This window comes from Ictalurus furcatus, chromosome 12, assembly GCF_023375685.1.
Source record: "Ictalurus furcatus strain D&B chromosome 12, Billie_1.0, whole genome shotgun sequence".
In the NCBI taxonomy this organism is placed as follows: domain Eukaryota; kingdom Metazoa; phylum Chordata; class Actinopteri; order Siluriformes; family Ictaluridae; genus Ictalurus; species Ictalurus furcatus.
In genome coordinates, this window is record NC_071266.1 from 28514139 (window position 1) to 28532618 (window position 18480).

The following is an 18480-nucleotide window of genomic DNA, read 5'->3' on the forward strand; positions in this document are numbered from 1 at the left end:
TGGATACAGACACAGAAACGAATACAACCCATAACAAAATCAAACTCAAGACGAAGAAATCTAAAAAATCCCGTTCAAAAAAGATGAGGGCCTACATACCAAAGGACACACAGAGAAAATCCCCTGAAGATTTGCTTAATAGCGAGGAGAAAAGTATCCTAATAGTAGGCAAACCTGGAATTGGGAAGACAACAGTTGTTCAACAAATGTTGCATCACTGGGCAGAGAGACATGACCCAAACCTTGACTTCATGTTTTACTTTGATGAAAACACACTGTCAAATATCTCAACTATAGTTGGCTTAGAACATCTTCTGCTTAGCAAAGTTTTAATGTCAAATCCACAGTTTAAAGATAATGTTGAAGAAATTTTGCACTATCTTCAAGAATATTCTGAAAAAGTCACTATTGTTTTTGATGGAATCAAAGATTTTCAGGACAACCTGATTTTGCTGGAAATCATGAAACATGACCTTCTGCCTGAAGCAAAGGTTGTGGCCACATGCAGGCCTGAAGTAGAGTACGAGTTCTCTGACTGGACAACATGTAAAGTCTACGTTCACGGATTCAGTGAAGAGTCAATTTATGATTTTTTTAGGAAAATGTCAGGTAATGATCCAGAGATAGTAGACAGTGTGATAAACAATCCTGCACTCTTCAGTCTCTGCCATGTCCCTATGTATGCTTTTATGGTGGCAGCCTGCATTTCATACTACACTTCTGAAGAAGCACAGAAACAGTGCACAGTTAGTGAGCTGTACATACGAATTTTTCGCCACTGTCTACAGAGACATGGAAAAAAGGAATTGCTGCACTTAGATGGACACATTATAAAGTGCAAAGACAAGATCTTATCTTTAGCAGAGAGTGCTTTCAATGCAACCAAGTTAAAAACTATCAACCTGGACTTTTATTATGATGAGACAGGCATTGCTGGTGCTTTCTTGACGACAGTCTCAGCCGTGTCACCAGCATTTGCCGAGACATTTTGTGCATTTCCTCACAACACAATGCAGGAATTCTTTTCTGCTCTCTGGCTTCTAGGAAAAACAGAAATACTTGAGATTCTCCATCAGTGTAAGAATGAAGACAGTAAGCACATGAAATATGTAATTCCTTTCCTCTGTGGACTTCAATCACAGACCAACATTCCTCTTCTGAAGTGTCTCTTTCCATTGAACAATGTCAAGGGAAGTACTCATGGTTTTTTTGAGAAAGTCTTAAAGACTTTTTTCTGTGATCAACCAGATGATGAAATTGTTGACGTTGCCTTCATATGTCAGTGTCTGTATGAATTTAAGTCGCCTGAAGCCTGCTGGTCATTTCTGGAGAGAATAAACTATCATCTAGATTTGAGTGAAGAACATCTTGACCCTTATGCATGCTGTGCTGTGTCCTATGTAATCAGCCAATCCAGAAACAAACATGTTCATCTTGATTTGGAGAACAGTGCTGTGTCACTCTCAGGGCTGAAGACAATTCTCAAACATTCACAATATCTAAGGTATTAATAATTCAATATATATAATGTACGTCACTATGTTAAATGAAAATGATATAATTTACTTACAGATTGTGTTTTATGACCCTCAGGGATTTATCAACAACACTCTGTCAGGTGTGGACAATTTCCTTGAAACAAGAGCAGTCAGATTACTTGATACAGCTCCTGCGTTTACTGGGGTATGAGATTCACCTCCTGATGAGCAGTGAGACTGGTGTGCTTGAGCAAGCTGGAAAAATCATAACCCAGAGTGCAGAACAAATAAATCTCTATCTACACTGTCATAACGACCCACACCAGCTGACACCTGATCTGTGCGACACAGTGCTCTTGTGGCTGCCACACATCCGCTCTCTCCAGTAAGTAACTCATGCAACAGATATCTACTAAACCTAATTTCCAAAATGTATGTACAATTAAATCTGCTTAATGCAGCAGTGTCATCCTACCTTCAGGCATGACTGGAGGATGAGTATGATAGTCATCAGCAGGGGGTATAACAGAAAGTTAGGTTAGGATCTAACCAAGTTCAGAGTCCAAGTTAGTTACTATGAACTTTGTAAAACTGATTGTTTATGGATTACTTAAGCTAAACTAGTTACAATGGATATAAAAAGTCTACACATTGGTGTTAAAATGTGTCATAATGCTGTTTAGCTTGCTATGTAATAAGTGTACAAAGTGTACAGCAATATATAGCGGCAACCTGAACGTTAGCTATGTAAAGGGTCCTGGAGTTTTCTTTTCTTAATTCTAAAGACAAACTGCCATAACTAGTTCTGAATAGATAAGTGCAATATGGCCACAGCTCAGACGTTAGTTCCATATCTGTCATTGCCAAGCTAGCACACCTCAGCGTTATGCTGAGCCTTATATCTGTAAAATCACTTAGTTGTCCTTAGCCCAAATGTAGTGTAAAGGAACGAAATGCTGCGCAACTTTCCTCACTTTCACTCGCATTTATAACAGTCTGTCACAGCTTGAGGGTTCACAGTGAACTTCGCGGGAGGATCTGCAAGTGAATGTAACGTTAATGGTCAAAAACTGGAACTGACGTTAGCCTAGCGTACTTCGTGGGTGTGCAAATATCAAAAGTTAATTGACGTTCTTAAGAACAAACCAAGCCATAGTATGATGCCTTCTATACTAAGCTAAGTTTACCTACTATTTAGGTATCTAGTTACTGACTGTCTGAAAAAAGCTCGTATGTTGTGCTGCATTTTTCTACACTTGGCTGCTGTCTCGTTGAGTATGGGTGCAACCAAGTATACAATTGGAGGGGGGGCACACACCTATTTTCCTTAATAAATGGAAATATGTTAAAAAGGAATAGACATAAATAAATAGAATAGGTGAAGAAAAGACAGATCTGTTGGCAGGGTTCATTAAATGGGTACATATAGAAATATTTTGTACTGTATATTGGGGGGACAGATTGGTATTTCCTTAACATGGGGGGGGGGGGGGACACGACCCCTGAAAAGAATGCGTGGTTACACCCATGCACCAAACCATGACACTACCACCAACATGTTTCACAGATGGGATAAAGTGCTTATGCTGGAATGTAATGTTTTCCTTTCTCATAACATAACGCTTCTCATTTAAACCAAAAACTCCATTTGGGTCTCATCTATAAACAAAACATTTTTCCAATAGCCTTCTGGCTCATCCACGTGATCTTTAGCAAACTGCAGAAGGACAGCAATGTTCTTTTTGAAGAGCAGAGAATTCCTCCTTGCAGCCCTGCCATGAACATCATTGTTGTTCAGTGTTCTCCTAATGGTGGACTCATGAACATTGATATTAGCTAACATGAGAGTAAACTTCAGTTACTTAGAAGTTACCCTAGCTCTTTTGTGACTCACTCACATGTTATCCCATTGACTGAAAACACCTGACTTTAGGAATGGCTTGAGGAACAAAGAATTTGGCCTCCAAATTCCCCAGAGCTCAATTTCCAGGACTTACAGGGCTTCGAACAGTTTTGCAATGATGGCTTAGAACTACAATTGCTATGATAGCTTTAGGACTGCAATTGCCACAAACAGTCTCCAGCAGTGAACAGTTGATTACTTCAACAAAAATAGACTTCATGTGAAAACTATAAAGAATTTCCTGGTTACATAATTGCACTTTTGACCATATAGTACACAGTTATAGAAGGGAATTATATAAAATTGCACTATTCTGTGTCACCCAGATGATGATTCATTCCATTTTGAGTCTGGTTCCTCTAAGAAATTTTCCTCATATCGTTTCAGGGAATTTTTCCTTGCCATTATCGCCTCTGGCTTGCTCATTAGGGATAAATGTATAAATTTAAAATTTGTACCCTGAATTTCTCTACAGAGACTTAAAACATGCCAACAAACTGTGAAAGAACAGTAATTTATATCAAGGTAACTTGACCATTCAATGACTATGTAATTAAATATTTTACATAAACATTTTTGAGATGCTACAGAAAACAATGGTTTTGAATATAGTTATGAATTGAAGCCATTTGGATCACTGACAATAGGTTTTCTTTAGCTGTTATGTAAAGTTGAACACACTACCTAGCTTGGTGAGCTTAAGCTCCAGCTGCATTGTTGAGGGTAGCTGCTGGGCACCAAACTGGGCTTCCCCCAACAGCAATTAAGGGGAGTGACACATGCTGGATGGTGGGAGTGGTGGCAGCTAAGGAAGTGATGGGCTGCAGCAGCATCACAGAGGTTTCAGAGTACAAATGCTGCGAATTGTATAATTTGAGGATGGCTTAATTTTGCAAAGCGTAGTTGAAAATAATCACTACTTACCTGCAGGTTCAGACCGACACCATACACGCACTGCCACACAGTCCATGAGGCATGATCTAGTATTTGTGGTATTCAGTACTGTTTTCCCTCTCTAATTCTGGACTATATGCACCTCTCAGATTAAGCTTGGTAATGAGCTGCCTAGACAGAGTTAGAAAAATAGACACAGAGTGACTAGAGTTGAAAATGTTTCTTCAGTACACAATATGCAAAGAGGCAGGAGAAATGAATTTTTTTTTTTACTGTAGAGATGGAATTATTAGATGTCCGGGGCTGCCAACAAGATTGTAGCTCAGCAGCTGCTTGCATAAATATCACATAAATTAAATCTTTCAAATAAACCATTACCATTTTTACCTTGGCAGATGTAAGAGTCCACCAGCACAGATGTCAGTGACATGAAAATTGTGCAACTTACTATTATTCATTAAATAAATAAATAAATAATCTTTAAAATTTTCTCCAGTTTTACACATAAACAGAGAGAATCTATGGACGAGTACCAACAGAAGTTTAGGTCATTTAAACTGGATTTATGGCTACGAGCATTTCTATACCAACGAGAAAACATCTGGACAACAGTGAATAAAGCAATGGAAGATGAGTATGAAGAACAGAGTGATTTCCTGCTGGATCTGTACTCACATGTGAAGCAGTATGACAGTGAAACAGGCAGGAGAGTCCTTCCAGAATTGCTGCCAGTTTACCAGTCAGTTCCTGCAGTCTGGTCCATAAAGCTCTCAGAGAGAAAAGTCTCCCTCCTCCTAGAAGTGCTGAAACTCCAAACAGAGAAGAAACCAGTGGTGCTGAGAGACTGCTCAGATGAAGAGAGTGAAGTGAGGAGTTTCCTTCAGTGTCTGCCCTACATCTCACACCTCAGGTTTAATGAGTAAGTAGCTACAGTTTTCTCAGACGTGCTTTAGTGCTCTGTGCACCACAGCTGATAAAAGCACTGTATTTGTTTTAAAATCAAATATTCCTGCAGATAAAAATATCACCATTTGTAGAATAAAATATCAGGTTCTGAAAAGGAACAAAATGAGCCTGAGTTTAAACTTTTATGTTGTCAGTCCTGGAACGTGAACAATCAGTTCAAACCCTGACTTAATTCTATTTATTGTTAACTTGTCCAATCCAATTTTGAACACTATTTTTTTTTCTACTTAAATCTGCTAATTCCTGAAGTGTTGGGATACAGTGCACCTTGCTGTAGTAGGCAAAGTGAACAAAGGGAATGCAAAAATGAAAAAAAGGCCAAATATATACTTCCATTCATTGTTATTAAACTGGGGTGTAATGATCACGATTCAATTCCATTCATGATACTAGTTTCATGATTCAATTCAGTTCTCAAAATATTTTGAGCAAAATTTGAAAGAAGAAAAATGACGACTGAAAAAAAAAATATTTTTTATGTCTGCATCATAAACAATGCAAAATGTGCATGATTGTCTGAATAAAACAAAAAATGGCTATAAACAGAGGTTTAATATTGTAAAGAAAATGTACTATAGATTCACCATATCTTAATATAAATAAATACATTTATAAATTCTCCCCAAAATTTGACTGAATAAATAAAGACTCTGACACAGTCTCTGATCGACTGAAACACAATGAGCTCCGTTACAGAGCCTGAGGCATCAGTTTAACCATAAACACAGCTCCAAAGTCTATTTCCTGATTAATGGTGCAGACTCTCCAGTAAAGAATGTGATAATGTGACCAGCGTGCTCGCTATATAATTGAACTCTATGAGTTGTGCAGATTAGGACCTCTGCTGTTCAAACAGTCAAATGTGTTAGATGTATAATTAATAGAAAGCTGATTTCCATGATGTCATTTGAACATTTCAGCGATACACATCGTCACATTTTCGCATCACGATGCATCGTTACACCCCTATGAGTAAGTTCTGTGTCCTGAAATGGATGCAAACAGTCTATTCAGAAGTCTATTAGGACTCTGGGCTCAACCCCGGATGATGACCAGTCCAGATAACGCCCCTGCTCACAATATATGATATTTATGCAGTAATGGTACAGAGATGATTGTCTATCATTGAGTAAATATCTGTGTTTCCTTCAATATCAGGAAGAAAACACATGATAGAGCATAAACATTACTACTAGCCAAGTACTGTAGGCTTTCTTTTAGTGTCCCTAAGACACCCTCTGTGTTCTCGTAACAGCTCCTTAATATTTTTACTCAACGAGAAAATAAACTTTAGTGACTCGTCACAGTTACAGTTTCTAACATTTCAGAGGCTTTAAGACAGAGACTACAAAACACTTATGTGCGTCTCTGTGCACATCTGTCAAATGCCATAAATGTAAATATATATAATTTTTTTTTTTATCAAATACATGAGTCCAGGAGAAAGTTTGTGTGTGTGTGTGTGTGTTTGTGTGTGTGTGTGTGTGTGTGTGTGCGTATCTGATGTTCTCCATGTTGTGTACTGTAATAATGTGAGTCTTTCACTTTTCTCCAGGTTTGACTCTAAACAGGGAGAGAAAGAACGAGAAGAGAGATGTAGAACATTTCTACTGGATTTGTGTCTGCAAGCAGCTCTACACCAACCACAAAACATCCTGCAGACAGTGGAGAAAGTGATCACATTTACTGAATATGGAGACTATTATTATTATGACATACAGAGTGATTTCCTGCTGGATCTGTACTCACGTGTGAAGCAGTCTGAGAGTGAAACAGGCAGGAGAGTCCTTCCAGCATTGCTGCCAGTTTACCAGTCAGTTCCTGCAGTCTGGTACATAAAGCTCTCAGAGAGAAAAGTCTCCCTCCTCCTAGAAGTGCTGAAACTCCAAACAGAGAAGAAACCAGTGGAGCTGAGAGACTGGTCAGATGAAGAGAGTGAAGTGAGGAGTTTCCTTCAGTGTCTGCCCCACATCTCACACCTCAGGTTTAAACGGTAAGTTTACAAAGTCCCTGTGTTTATAGACAAAATACTTTACTGGAACACCTGCCCCAAACCAAAATGTTTCAATATTAAATTAGTATTTAAAGACTTTTTCTTGAGGTTGGAATCCTATGTTGGAGCCTTGACATAAATCATAACAGTAATTTATATCACACACAGAATAATTTAAATAAAGAAATCAGTTTATATCAGTTATGAGATCCAGGCTATGAACTCAAGTGATGGAAACATGTAGCACTGAAAGTTCACCTGCTGATCATTTAATGGATACAGGACTATTGTTTGTGATCAGTTTGCTGCTACATGCTGTTCCTTCACATGAATACGGCATTATCTGAGATTCAACCCCTATTATTGATCTGAATTGTCATTGTTAGCTAGCTAGCTATCTTACCTAGCTACGTGGGGGACTGCAGATGAAAATGAGCCTTTGGCTAAATCCGGTACAATGCATGAAATGAATTTTGTTTTTAACAATTCTTAAAGTGAATGCAAATTAAATTTAACTGTATAGTTTATATTTATTTTTGCCAAATCAGCAGTGCCTTTAAAACAAAAATGTCTCTATGCTAAATACACTTCCATGTGATTTAGCTAGCTAATGAATATTAGCTCTTTTAATTAATAGATCTTAAGCCCCGATGTAACTAGACACTAAACGTCCTGGTCTGATTGACCCATGTCTAAATATCTAGATAATTTCATCAGTCACCCAAGTTACAGCGTTATGTAGATCATCATTTTCTATATCAGGAGTCAAGAAAAATAAAAATAAAATCACAAGGTAAAATCCTGCCACCTCCACGCCCTCCACCCCCTAGGCAAACTGTCAACACATGATCCAAAGTCCTGAGGAAGGCATTATCTTTGGAGCTGGTTCCTTCCAGAGGAGCTGGGGAGCAGACATGGGGCCTACTGGCAGGAAGCAGGTGATGGGTTGGCGACAGGCTCGCCGGGGTCAGATGGCTGGGCAGGCACGTGCACACACAGACATCAAAGGGGGCTTGAGCACCTGCCCTTTTTCTTCCTCAAGAGAAAGTGCCCTTTTTTCTGGGGTGCTTTTTATTTATTTTATTTAAAATAAATGAATCTCTCTCTCTCTCTCTCTCTATGTGTGTACGTATAATATAGTCCTCTTTATGCACAGCTTCCCTGTCAAACAGATATATTTACTGAACAGACAAGCACACAGACAGGCAGACACACAGACAGGTAGGCAGGCAGCAGCTCCTCCCAGCTCCTATCCCGGTGGTGTTTTTCTTGGCTTTGTGGATGTGAGTGGTGATGAACAAAAGATTAAGCTACCAGTGCCTCCACTTTACAGCTAATTAGCCAAAAGACCAATATAGTTACCTTGTGTCTTGCTAACATGCATGACTCATGAGCTACTAGTTAATGTAATAAGTTAGCTAAAGTTTAGCTAAGGCAATAGATCATGGTCATGCAGGCTAATGTACTGTACTTAATGGACACACTACAGGTGAATACAGTAAAATTTGTCTAATAACTTCATCACAATCGCCACATTAATATTCAACTCAGGTGTTAACTAATTCAAATGCGCTAATTTGTATACATTTAACAAAGCACAGGTGAATAGGATAAACAAAATAACTAAAGCACATCACTACAGAACTTCCCCAGTTAATGACTTGCATCAGGAGACTTTTCCCCTGAAAAGTTATGTTTAAATATGCAGATTAGTTTGTTTTGGTTAATTTAGAAGAAATCTACAGATGCAAACAGACAGAGGGTAGTAGTTAGAATAAACACCATCTAAATGTGTATTTTGGAAGTTTTCTTTCCATTAGAATAAAAGAAGACATGGAAGCAAAATAGACCAAAATCTCAAAATTGACCACTACATGAAAAAAGTGTCCTACCTTAAACCATAACTTCTTCATTTTGATCGTACGCTCCTTATTTAACAACTATCAGTTCTGTTAGATTGTTATATGCTGAGAGATCTTTACATGATACAGACAGCCCTCCATCAAATGTGAAACTAAGTCCTTGTCACCATCAGTTATTGTGTGTGTGTGTGTGTGTGTTTGTGTGTGTGAATATTAAAGAAGACCATGGTCTCTGAGTGAACTGATTATTTTGTAGAAATCTGTTGAGTCTGAAACAACTGGGTGAGTGTGAGGGAATTAAAATAAGTTGGTAAGGAAGTCAGAGTGGTGTTTATATATTTAATGTTTTGTATAAAAAAGATTTTAAAATAAATAATTATGAGAAGTGCCCTTTTTTCCGCTTGAGCCCCGGCCCCCCAATATGTCTGTGCACCTCCCTGGGGCTGGGATATGTAGATGTTCCGTACATCAAGGTTTAACGTGCAAGTTTCTGCAGTTTCCTCAGACTTACTTTAGTGCTCTGTGCGTCACAGCTGATTAAAGCATGGTTTTAGGATTTAGTTTAGTTTTGATTTTAAATTAAAATCTCAGACAATAAATATGCCTGGTTATGAAACTGAACAAAGTAAGTTTTAAGTTGATATTTTATTCTGAAATTTAAGATTTTTCTTCCATAAATGTCCTTGATTTAATTCCATTTATTGTTCAATTGTTTATTGTAATTTTTATGAACTTGTTTTTATAATTTGATCTGAACCTGTAAGTCCTGGGACACAGTGAAGCTTGCTAAAATAAACAAAGTGGATTTTTTTCTCCCCTAAAGACAAGTGTTTGTGTTTAAAGGCAGTGACTTCAGACTTGCTTAAGTGCTTTACATTATTACTTGCCAAGCAGGGTTTCTTTTAGTGTCTCTAAGAGACCCTCTGTGTTCTAGCAATAGCTCCTTAATATTTTTACTCAACTAGAAAAAGAAACTTTAGTGACTCATCACAGTTAGTTTCTAACATTTCAGAGACTTTAAGATAGAGACTACAATCTCTGTGTGTCTGATGTTCTCCATGTTGTGTACTGTAATAATGTGAGTCTTTCACTTTTCTCCAGGTTTGACTCTAAACAGGGAGAGAAAGAACGAGAAAAGAGATGTAGAACATTTCTACTGGATTTGTGTCTGCAAGCAACTCTACACCAACCACAAAACATCCTGCAGACAGTGGAGAAAGTGATCACATTTTATTATGATGTAAAGAGTGATTTCCTGCTGGATCTGTACTCACATGTGAAGCAGTATGAGAGTAAAACAGGCAGGAGAGTCCTTCCAGCATTGCTGCCAGTTTACCAGTCAGGTCCTACAGTCTGGTACATAAAGCTCTCAGAGAGAAAAGTCTCCCTCCTCCTAGAAGTGCTGAAACTCCAAACAGAGAAGAAACCAGTGGAACTGATAGACTGGTCAGATGAAGAGAGTGAAGTGAGGAGTTTCCTTCAGTGTCTGCCCTACATCTCACACCTCAGGTTTAATGAGTAAGTTTACAAAGTCAAAAATCAGTTTATATCAGTTATGAGATCCAGGCTATGAACTCAAGTGATGGAAACATGTAGCACTGAAAGTTCACCTGCTGATCATTTAATGGATACAGGACTATTGTTTGTGATCAGTTTGCTGCTACATGCTGTTCCTTCACATGAATACGGCATTACCTGAGATTCAACCCCTATTATTGATCTGAATTGTCATTGTTAGCTATCTACCTTACCCTGAACCTGCTAACACTGGTTATTAGCAAGCTAATGTTAGACAAGTTAAAGGCATATTGTTGGCTTTTTTTGTTTGTTTTTAATTTAAGTATTTTGTTTTTAACAGTTATTAAAGTGAATGCAAATTAAATTTAACTGTATAGTTTATATTTATTTTTGCCAAATCAGCAGTGCCTTTAATACAAAAACTTCTCTATGCTAAATACACTTCTATTTTGTTTAGCTAGCTAATGAAGATTAGCATTTTAATTAATAGATCTTAAGCCCCGATGTAACTAGACACTAACAGTCCCGGTCTGATTGACCCACGTGTAAATATCTAGAAAATTTCATCAGTCACCCAAGTTACTGCGTTATGTAGATCATCATTTTCTATATCAGAAGTCAAGAAAAATAAAAATAAAAACACAAGGTAAACGCTCACCTGTGAGTATACCAGCTAGATATGAAAGAGTGCTGTCTGGTTTCTGTTGTCTGTGTGTGAAATGTGATGTGATGTTACTGCACCACAGACTGGCCAGCAGGGGGAGAACTAACAATTGTTGGGAAGTTTACCGTTACGATGAGGAGGGAGAGACTAGGATGACTAATGTGACTAAATCAGCAGGTTGTTTATTATTCATAAACAAAATCAATATGAATTTGAAGTGAAATTATTTACTACTTTGTTTATCGGTGCACATACACTAGTGAACTGGGTCAGGTGACGATCATCATTACGTCCTTGCTAAGGTGTCTGCTATGAGACTTAAGTGGGCCTTGTACTTTTTCAATGTCTGTATGTTTTTATTTGTGGTATTGCTGCTCAGGAATGTAATATTTTTATACAACTAGGTTTTATTCATCCATCATCCAGTTTTTACTGAATCTGAGCATCGCAGCAGTCGACTGTAAATCAGATAAAGGAGAGGGTTTTACTGAGCTTCTGGCATCAGTGTGCAGCTACAACACATTCCCTTTTGGTGAAGAGTTTCATGGATTCCAAGAAGAACAGAGTGATTTCCTGCTGGATCTGTACTCACGTGTGAGGCAGTATGAGAGTGAAACAGGAAGGAGAGTCCTTCCAGCATTGCTGCCAGTTTACCAGTCAGTTCCTGCAGTCTGGTACATAAACCTCTCAGAGAGAAAAGTCTCCCTCCTCCTAGAAGTGCTGAAACTCCAAACAGAGAAGAAACCAGTGGAGCTGAGAGACTGCTCAGATGAAGAGAGTGAAGTGAGGAGTTTCCTTCAGTGTCTGCCCTATATCTCACACCTCAGGTTTAAACGGTAAGTTTACAAAGTCCCTGTGTTTATAGACAAAATACTTTACTGGGACACCTGCCCCAAACCAAAATGTTTCAATATTAAATTAGTATTTAAAGACTTTTTCTTGAGGTTGGAATCCTATGTTGGAGCCTTGACATAAATCATAACAGTAATTTATATCACACACACAGAATAATTAAAATAAAGAAATCAGTTTATATCAGTTATGAGATCCAGGCTATGAACTCAAGTGATGGAAACATGTAGCACTGAAAGTTCACCTGCTGATCATTTAATGGATACAGGACTATTGTTTGTGATCAGTTTGCTGCTACATGCTGTTCCTTCACATGAATACGGCATTATCTGAGATTCAACCCCTATTATTGATCTGAATTGTCATTGCTAGCTAGCTAGCTATCTTACCTAGCTACGTGGGGGACTGCAGATGAAAATGAGCCTTTGGCTAAATCCGGTACAATGCATGAAATGAATTTTGTTTTTAACAATTCTTAAAGTGAATGCAAATTAAATTTAACTGTATAGTTTATATTTATTTTTGCCAAATCAGCAGTGCCTTTAATACAAAAACTTCTCTATGTTAAATACACTTCTATTTTGTTTAGCTAACTAATGAAGATTAGCATTTTAATTAATAGATCTTAAGCCCCGATGTAACTAGACACTAAACGTCCAGGTCTGATTGACCCACGTGTAAATATCTAGAAAATTTCATCAGTCACCCACGTTACCGCGTTATGTAGATCATCATTTTCTATATCAGGAGTCAAGAAAAATAAAAATAAAAACACAAGGTAAACTCTCACCTGTGAGTATACCAGCTAGAAATGAAAGAGTGCTGTCTGGTTTGTGTTGTTTGTGTGTGAAATGTGATGTGATGTTACTGCACCACAGACTGGCCAGCATGGGGACAACTAACAATTGTTGGGGAGTTTACCGTTACGATGAGGAGGGAGAGACTAGGATGAGTAATGTGACTAAATCAGCAGGTTGTTTATTATTCATAAACAAAATCAATATGAATTTGAAGTGAAATTATGTACTACTTTGTTCACCGGTGCACATGCACTAGTAAACTGGGTCAGGTGACGATCATCATTACGTCTTTGCTAAGGTGTCTGCTATGAGACTTAAGTGGTCCTTGTACTTTTTGAATATCTGTATGTTTTTATTTGTGGTATTGTTGCTCAGGAATGTAATATTTTCTTACAAACAGGTTTGATTCAGACTCTGAATCCACTGCATCCATCCAGTTTTTACTGAATCTGAGCATCGCAGCAGTCGACTGTAAATCAGATAAAGGAGAGAGTTTTACTGAGCTTCTGGCATCAGTGTGCAGCTACAACACATTCCCTTTTGGTGAAGAGTTTCATGGATTCCAAGAAGAACAGAGTGATTTCCTGCTGGATCTGTACTCACATGTGAATCAGTATGAGAGTGAAACAGGCAGGAGAGTCCTTCCAGCATTGCTGCCAGTTTACCAGTCAGTTCCTGCAGTCTGGTACATAGACCTCTCAGAGAGAGAAGTCTCCCTCCTCCTAGAAGTGCTGAAACTCCAAAAAAAGAAGAAACCAGTGGAGCTGAGATACTGGTCAGATGAAGAGAGTGAAGTGAGGAGTTTCCTTCAGTGTCTGCCCTACATCTCACGCCTCAGCTTTAATGAGTAAGTTTACAAAGTCCCTGTGTTTATAGACAAAATACTTTACTGGGACACCTGCCCCGAACCAAAATGTTCAATATTAAATCTCACACCTCAGGTTTTATCTGAATGCTGCATCTTCACAGTGCATCCCCTAGACCCTTGCTTGTTAATGCTTTTTGTTTTTTACTGAGACATGTTAATAAACAGAAGCCAAATATTTTTTTCCTAATGGAAACAGTCCTAAGTTGCTCATTACTATGGAAAATTAAGTTGAATAATCTGCTAATATTTTTCTCTCATTCATCTTGAAAAGTTCAATATTTTGTAGTCTTACAGCATGTTATTTGATTTTAAGTATAAATTTGAAAGTTCTTTAAAGTTGAGGCAGATGGAGGGAAATCAGCACTGCTGTTACTCTCCCGAAAAGTGGTTGTTCAATGAAAATCACTCCAGGGGCACTGGGAAAAATATCATGGGAGATCATAAAGAACCCCATGGTAACACCCAGGGCCAGCCCTACCTAATAACCGACATAAGTGGGTACATCGGGCCACATGGCCACCAGAGGGCCTCATGCCATGGGTTCAGACAGTAACGTTTGGTAACAATAACTGATCAATTTAATTGCTTGTGTCAGTTGTGTGCGTTAATGTTTGAAAATGAAGAGGTGGCACTATCAATCTGGTGCAGAGAAGACTAAAAGGAAGTGTTGAATTTTGACAAGATATAGATTTGTTGAAATAACGGTTGCTGCATCGTATCTTATTGGTTTAATTCAGCATTTTGTGCCAAGCGGGTGCTGTGATTTGAAGACGTGTCAATGTAGCGGCAGTGTCACTGTCGGTGTCACCTTTGAAAAGTGCTTCTTAATTCTGGACAGACAGTGGCTGTGTGTGTGTGTGTGTGTGTGAGAGAGAGAGAGAGTAGTGTGATGTTTGGATGAGGAGCTCTTTTTGGGGAAGGTGGGGAGCTGATGGGAGGAGGAAGGTAATTTGCCCTGTAATTGCAATGTTTGTGTACTTTTTTTATTTGCACTGCAGTCTTAGAATTTTATTTTAAATACTTTTTCATTAAGGTGAACTTTGTTTGTTATTTGCAAGTTGATGAATCATTTTGAATAAAAACTGACTTTCTTTGCACAGTTTAAGCTTTCGTAGTTATTATGTCGTGTGTATATTAATTAGATTGATGTAGCATGCAATTGGAATTAACGTATTGTGTGGTGTGGAAGGACCTAAAAAGAGCAGTTCATGCAAGGAAGCCCACCAGCATCACTGAGTTGAAGTAGTTTTGTAAGGATGAATGGGCCAAAATTCCTCCAGCCTATTGTGCAGGATAGATCACCAATGACCAGAAACCATTGGTTGAAGTTATTGCTGCTCAAGAGGGTCACACCTGTTACTGAAAGCAAAGGTTCACATACATTTTCCGACACAGATATGTAATGTTTAATAATTTTGCTCAATAAATAAATATAAAAAATTATAATGTTTTTGCATCGTTAATTTAATTGGGTGCTCTTTATTGAGTTTTCTGACTGAGATGAAGATCTGATCACATTTCAGATCAAATTTATGCAGAAATACAGAAAATGTAAAAGGTTCACAAACTTTATAGCAGCACTGCATCACCTCTAACATGTTATTTATGGAATTTTAAGAACAATAAGTTAGATGATGTCCTATTTATGGTTTTACATTAAACCTGTCTGTTTTAGATGTGAAGAAGAGTTCATTCCACGTTTAAGTAAAGCAGTTGTTGACTGCGCAGAAGATACAAAGTTGGTGAGAGCTTTCTTTGCTGCCGTGGACTTCATCTTCATTATAGACTGGGTTTTAACCACTCGTGAGTGCAGGGCTGTGAGGAAAGTGCTACGTCTCTCAGACTCCAAAGTCAAACTCACCCTGAAACCCCAGGCCATCTCTCTCCGAGGGGCCAGACTTCTCTTCAGACACATCACACACCTACAGAAACTCTGGTATGTTATTAATCAGTTTCTTAATTTTCACACCAGGTTATATAACTTCATTAAGGTTTAGTATGCAAGAGTGAAATTGAGCTGGACCATGAAATCCCCTTTAATGAATGTGTTTGGTGAACGCTTGTCAGCCTGAGTGACCGTGTGGTAGGGAGGATGGTCCGAGCATTTGGAGCAGTGAGAGCTGGTGGCTCGTTGGTCATTGAGGAGCTCTGTCTGAGTCTTAACAGCATAAACCCAAAGAAAGAGATCTTCACATTTCTGAGCAGTTTGTCTTCTCTCCTGAACATCTGGACTGTTCACTGTGTGAATCTCACTGAGTGCAGGATGGAGGCTCACTCTCTCATCAGCCTCATGTGTCATCCTGGGAATTTAAAGATCAGGTCAGTTTACAGTGAACATCTTTATCATATAAAAATGGTCAATATTTTTTATCTATAAACATCATGTATGTGTGTAGATTATCGAAAGAGACTCTCCAGCAGTTTACCAGTCTGCTGTGTGAGGTGCAGGATGGGGAACTGACCCGCTTTTTCCTGGAGAAGGTGGGAGGAGACCTGACTTCCTGTTCTCTCAGTTGGGAGGAGCTTATCTATTTTCTCCAGCAGCGAGTTTGCCGCATTAGTGCGAACATCAGAAAGAGCAAAATCACATATAATCATGCCAGACAGATTCTTCCTCTACTGTCTGAAATTCAGTTTAAACGGTAAGAAGATACACATGTAATCTCCTTTGAAAGAATTTCTGCTTTCATACTTAATCTTTAAATGTTGAGTAGCAATTTAAGACTATTAGGTGGGTTACATCTAAAATGTTTCTTTGCTTACTTTTGAATAATGTATTATTAAACAATATTAGATACCTACTGTACATAACTCATTAACATCCTTCCGAAACTGAAACTAATTATAATTTTATAACAGTAATACTAAGGTATAGTGAATTTTGCCTGGTAATGCACTTTCAGAGTTTGTGTTAAGTTCCAAAGACTCAAAGCTGTGTAAAAGAATAGATGAAGTCACATCCACATGAACACCGGTTTGAGTAATGTGAGTCTGATTCAAGACGAAGCAACTCTTATGGCTGTCTGATCATCTTTATTAGTCACCATCATGTGATCAGGCACTCTTGCTTCCAAAGACACCTTTTACTATATGTGTGGTTTCTAGAATAGAAATGTACCACATATTAATACACCAATAATGACATAAGTAAACATTTATGATAATCAGATACACTATTATCTTAATGCATTATTTAATGGACATATCTTCAATGTGGAACAATAATATATCCACACTCAGTACTCAGAGGCTCATATCGTTAAATATTAATAATTAATAAACCTTGTGGAAAGAAAAGGAATAAATAAAAAGAATTGCATCTCCTGTATTGGTTTAACAGAAGAATAATATTTATCGTTAAATTTATGTATGGATGTGATTGTAACCTCTACAGATTGAACCCCAGTGTTGTGCTGTCAATCATCAGAGAGATCTATGAGACTGGCTCTGCTCACTGTGTCCCCAATCTGTTGAGTTCAACACACAGCTGTATCAACCTGAACAATACAGAGCTGGACTCTTACCACTGTACTGCCCTGTGCTTCACCCTCCAACACTGTACTTCTGTCTCTCTGAGCCTGCTGTGGACCTCCATACCAGAGTCGGAGCTGGTGAAAATTCTGCCTCTGTTCAACAGAGTTTCTCAGCTCAGGTAACTCAGTGTTCACAATCCACTTTAGAGTAATAGAAATTGCAGTAATAACTAGACCGGTACATTTCCTGAAGAAAATGTGAGTGGTGCTTGACGCGGCGAAACTGGGACGGGGCGCCAATTCTTTCAAAAGCCGACCCGTGTAGGGTGCCAATACTTTCGAGAGCCGGACAGATAGGGTGCCAATACTTCTGAGTGCCAAACAGATTGGGTGCCAATACATTTTAGAGCCGAATGTGTACGGAGGCAAAACTTTTAGAGCTTTCTCTTTAGAGTGCCAATATTTTCGAAACTCAATGCAAGTCTATGGGAAATTTTCCGACCTTGAGCTTCCGTACCGGGAATGCCGACATTCCAATCGCTACCAAAAGTCATAGCACACCTCTACTCAATAAGCCGATCGATTTGACACCTCACCCGTCGATCTCTGACAAACGATGCGGGACTAGTTACGCGCCGAAAAAAAAGTGGCAGAAGAAGAATAATATTTATAATAAGTATGCCGAAGAACAATAGTAGTGCTTTTCAAGCACCACTAATTAAAAAATACATAAGTGTAACAAAGAAAATGCTTGTTTTCCTTGCTCTCAGTGTTGACAGGGTCCTGTTGTTGAAGTTGATCCACTGCTGCAGTATCTCTGAGATCCAGCAGGGGGCAGTAGCAGCAGTTTTCTCTGCTCTGCAGAGCAGACTGGACTTCTCTTGTAGCACTGGTTTGGATCTGAGCACAGAAACACAGGATAACACTCTGCATCTGACCACTGAGGACTGCAGAGACATCAGCACTGCTATTCAGCAATCTCTCCAACGTACAGAGCTCAATCTAGAGGACTGTGAGATGGACGACACTGGAGTGGACATGCTCTTCCTCATTCTACATACTGTGAAACTGTGGTGAGACACACATACAGGATAATGCTCAAGTCTGAATGACAAACTACTGTGTCTAGACACTGTGGCTACAGGCTAGAAGATGCATTTTCAATTAAGTCACATAGGCAGGTTGTCCAAGTTGTACAGTTTAAGATCA

At 38.6% G+C, this 18480-nt stretch overlaps 1 protein-coding gene across 1 annotated transcript; it reads left to right on the forward strand.

Annotated features, from left to right (window-relative positions):
- The first annotated feature begins 1 nt into the window (after position 1).
- LOC128616286 (uncharacterized) lies at positions 2-18348 on the forward strand. The gene is made up of 12 exons (XM_053638863.1): positions 2-1504; positions 1594-1863; positions 4772-5194; positions 6797-7234; positions 10198-10614; positions 11683-12114; positions 13331-13777; positions 15474-15734; positions 15866-16117; positions 16195-16440; positions 17193-17450; positions 18042-18348. Exons 1-12 carry the CDS (start codon positions 84-86, stop codon positions 18346-18348), a joined length of 5172 nt encoding a protein of 1723 aa, XP_053494838.1. The 5' UTR covers positions 2-83.
- The last annotated feature ends 132 nt before the right edge of the window (positions 18349-18480 follow it).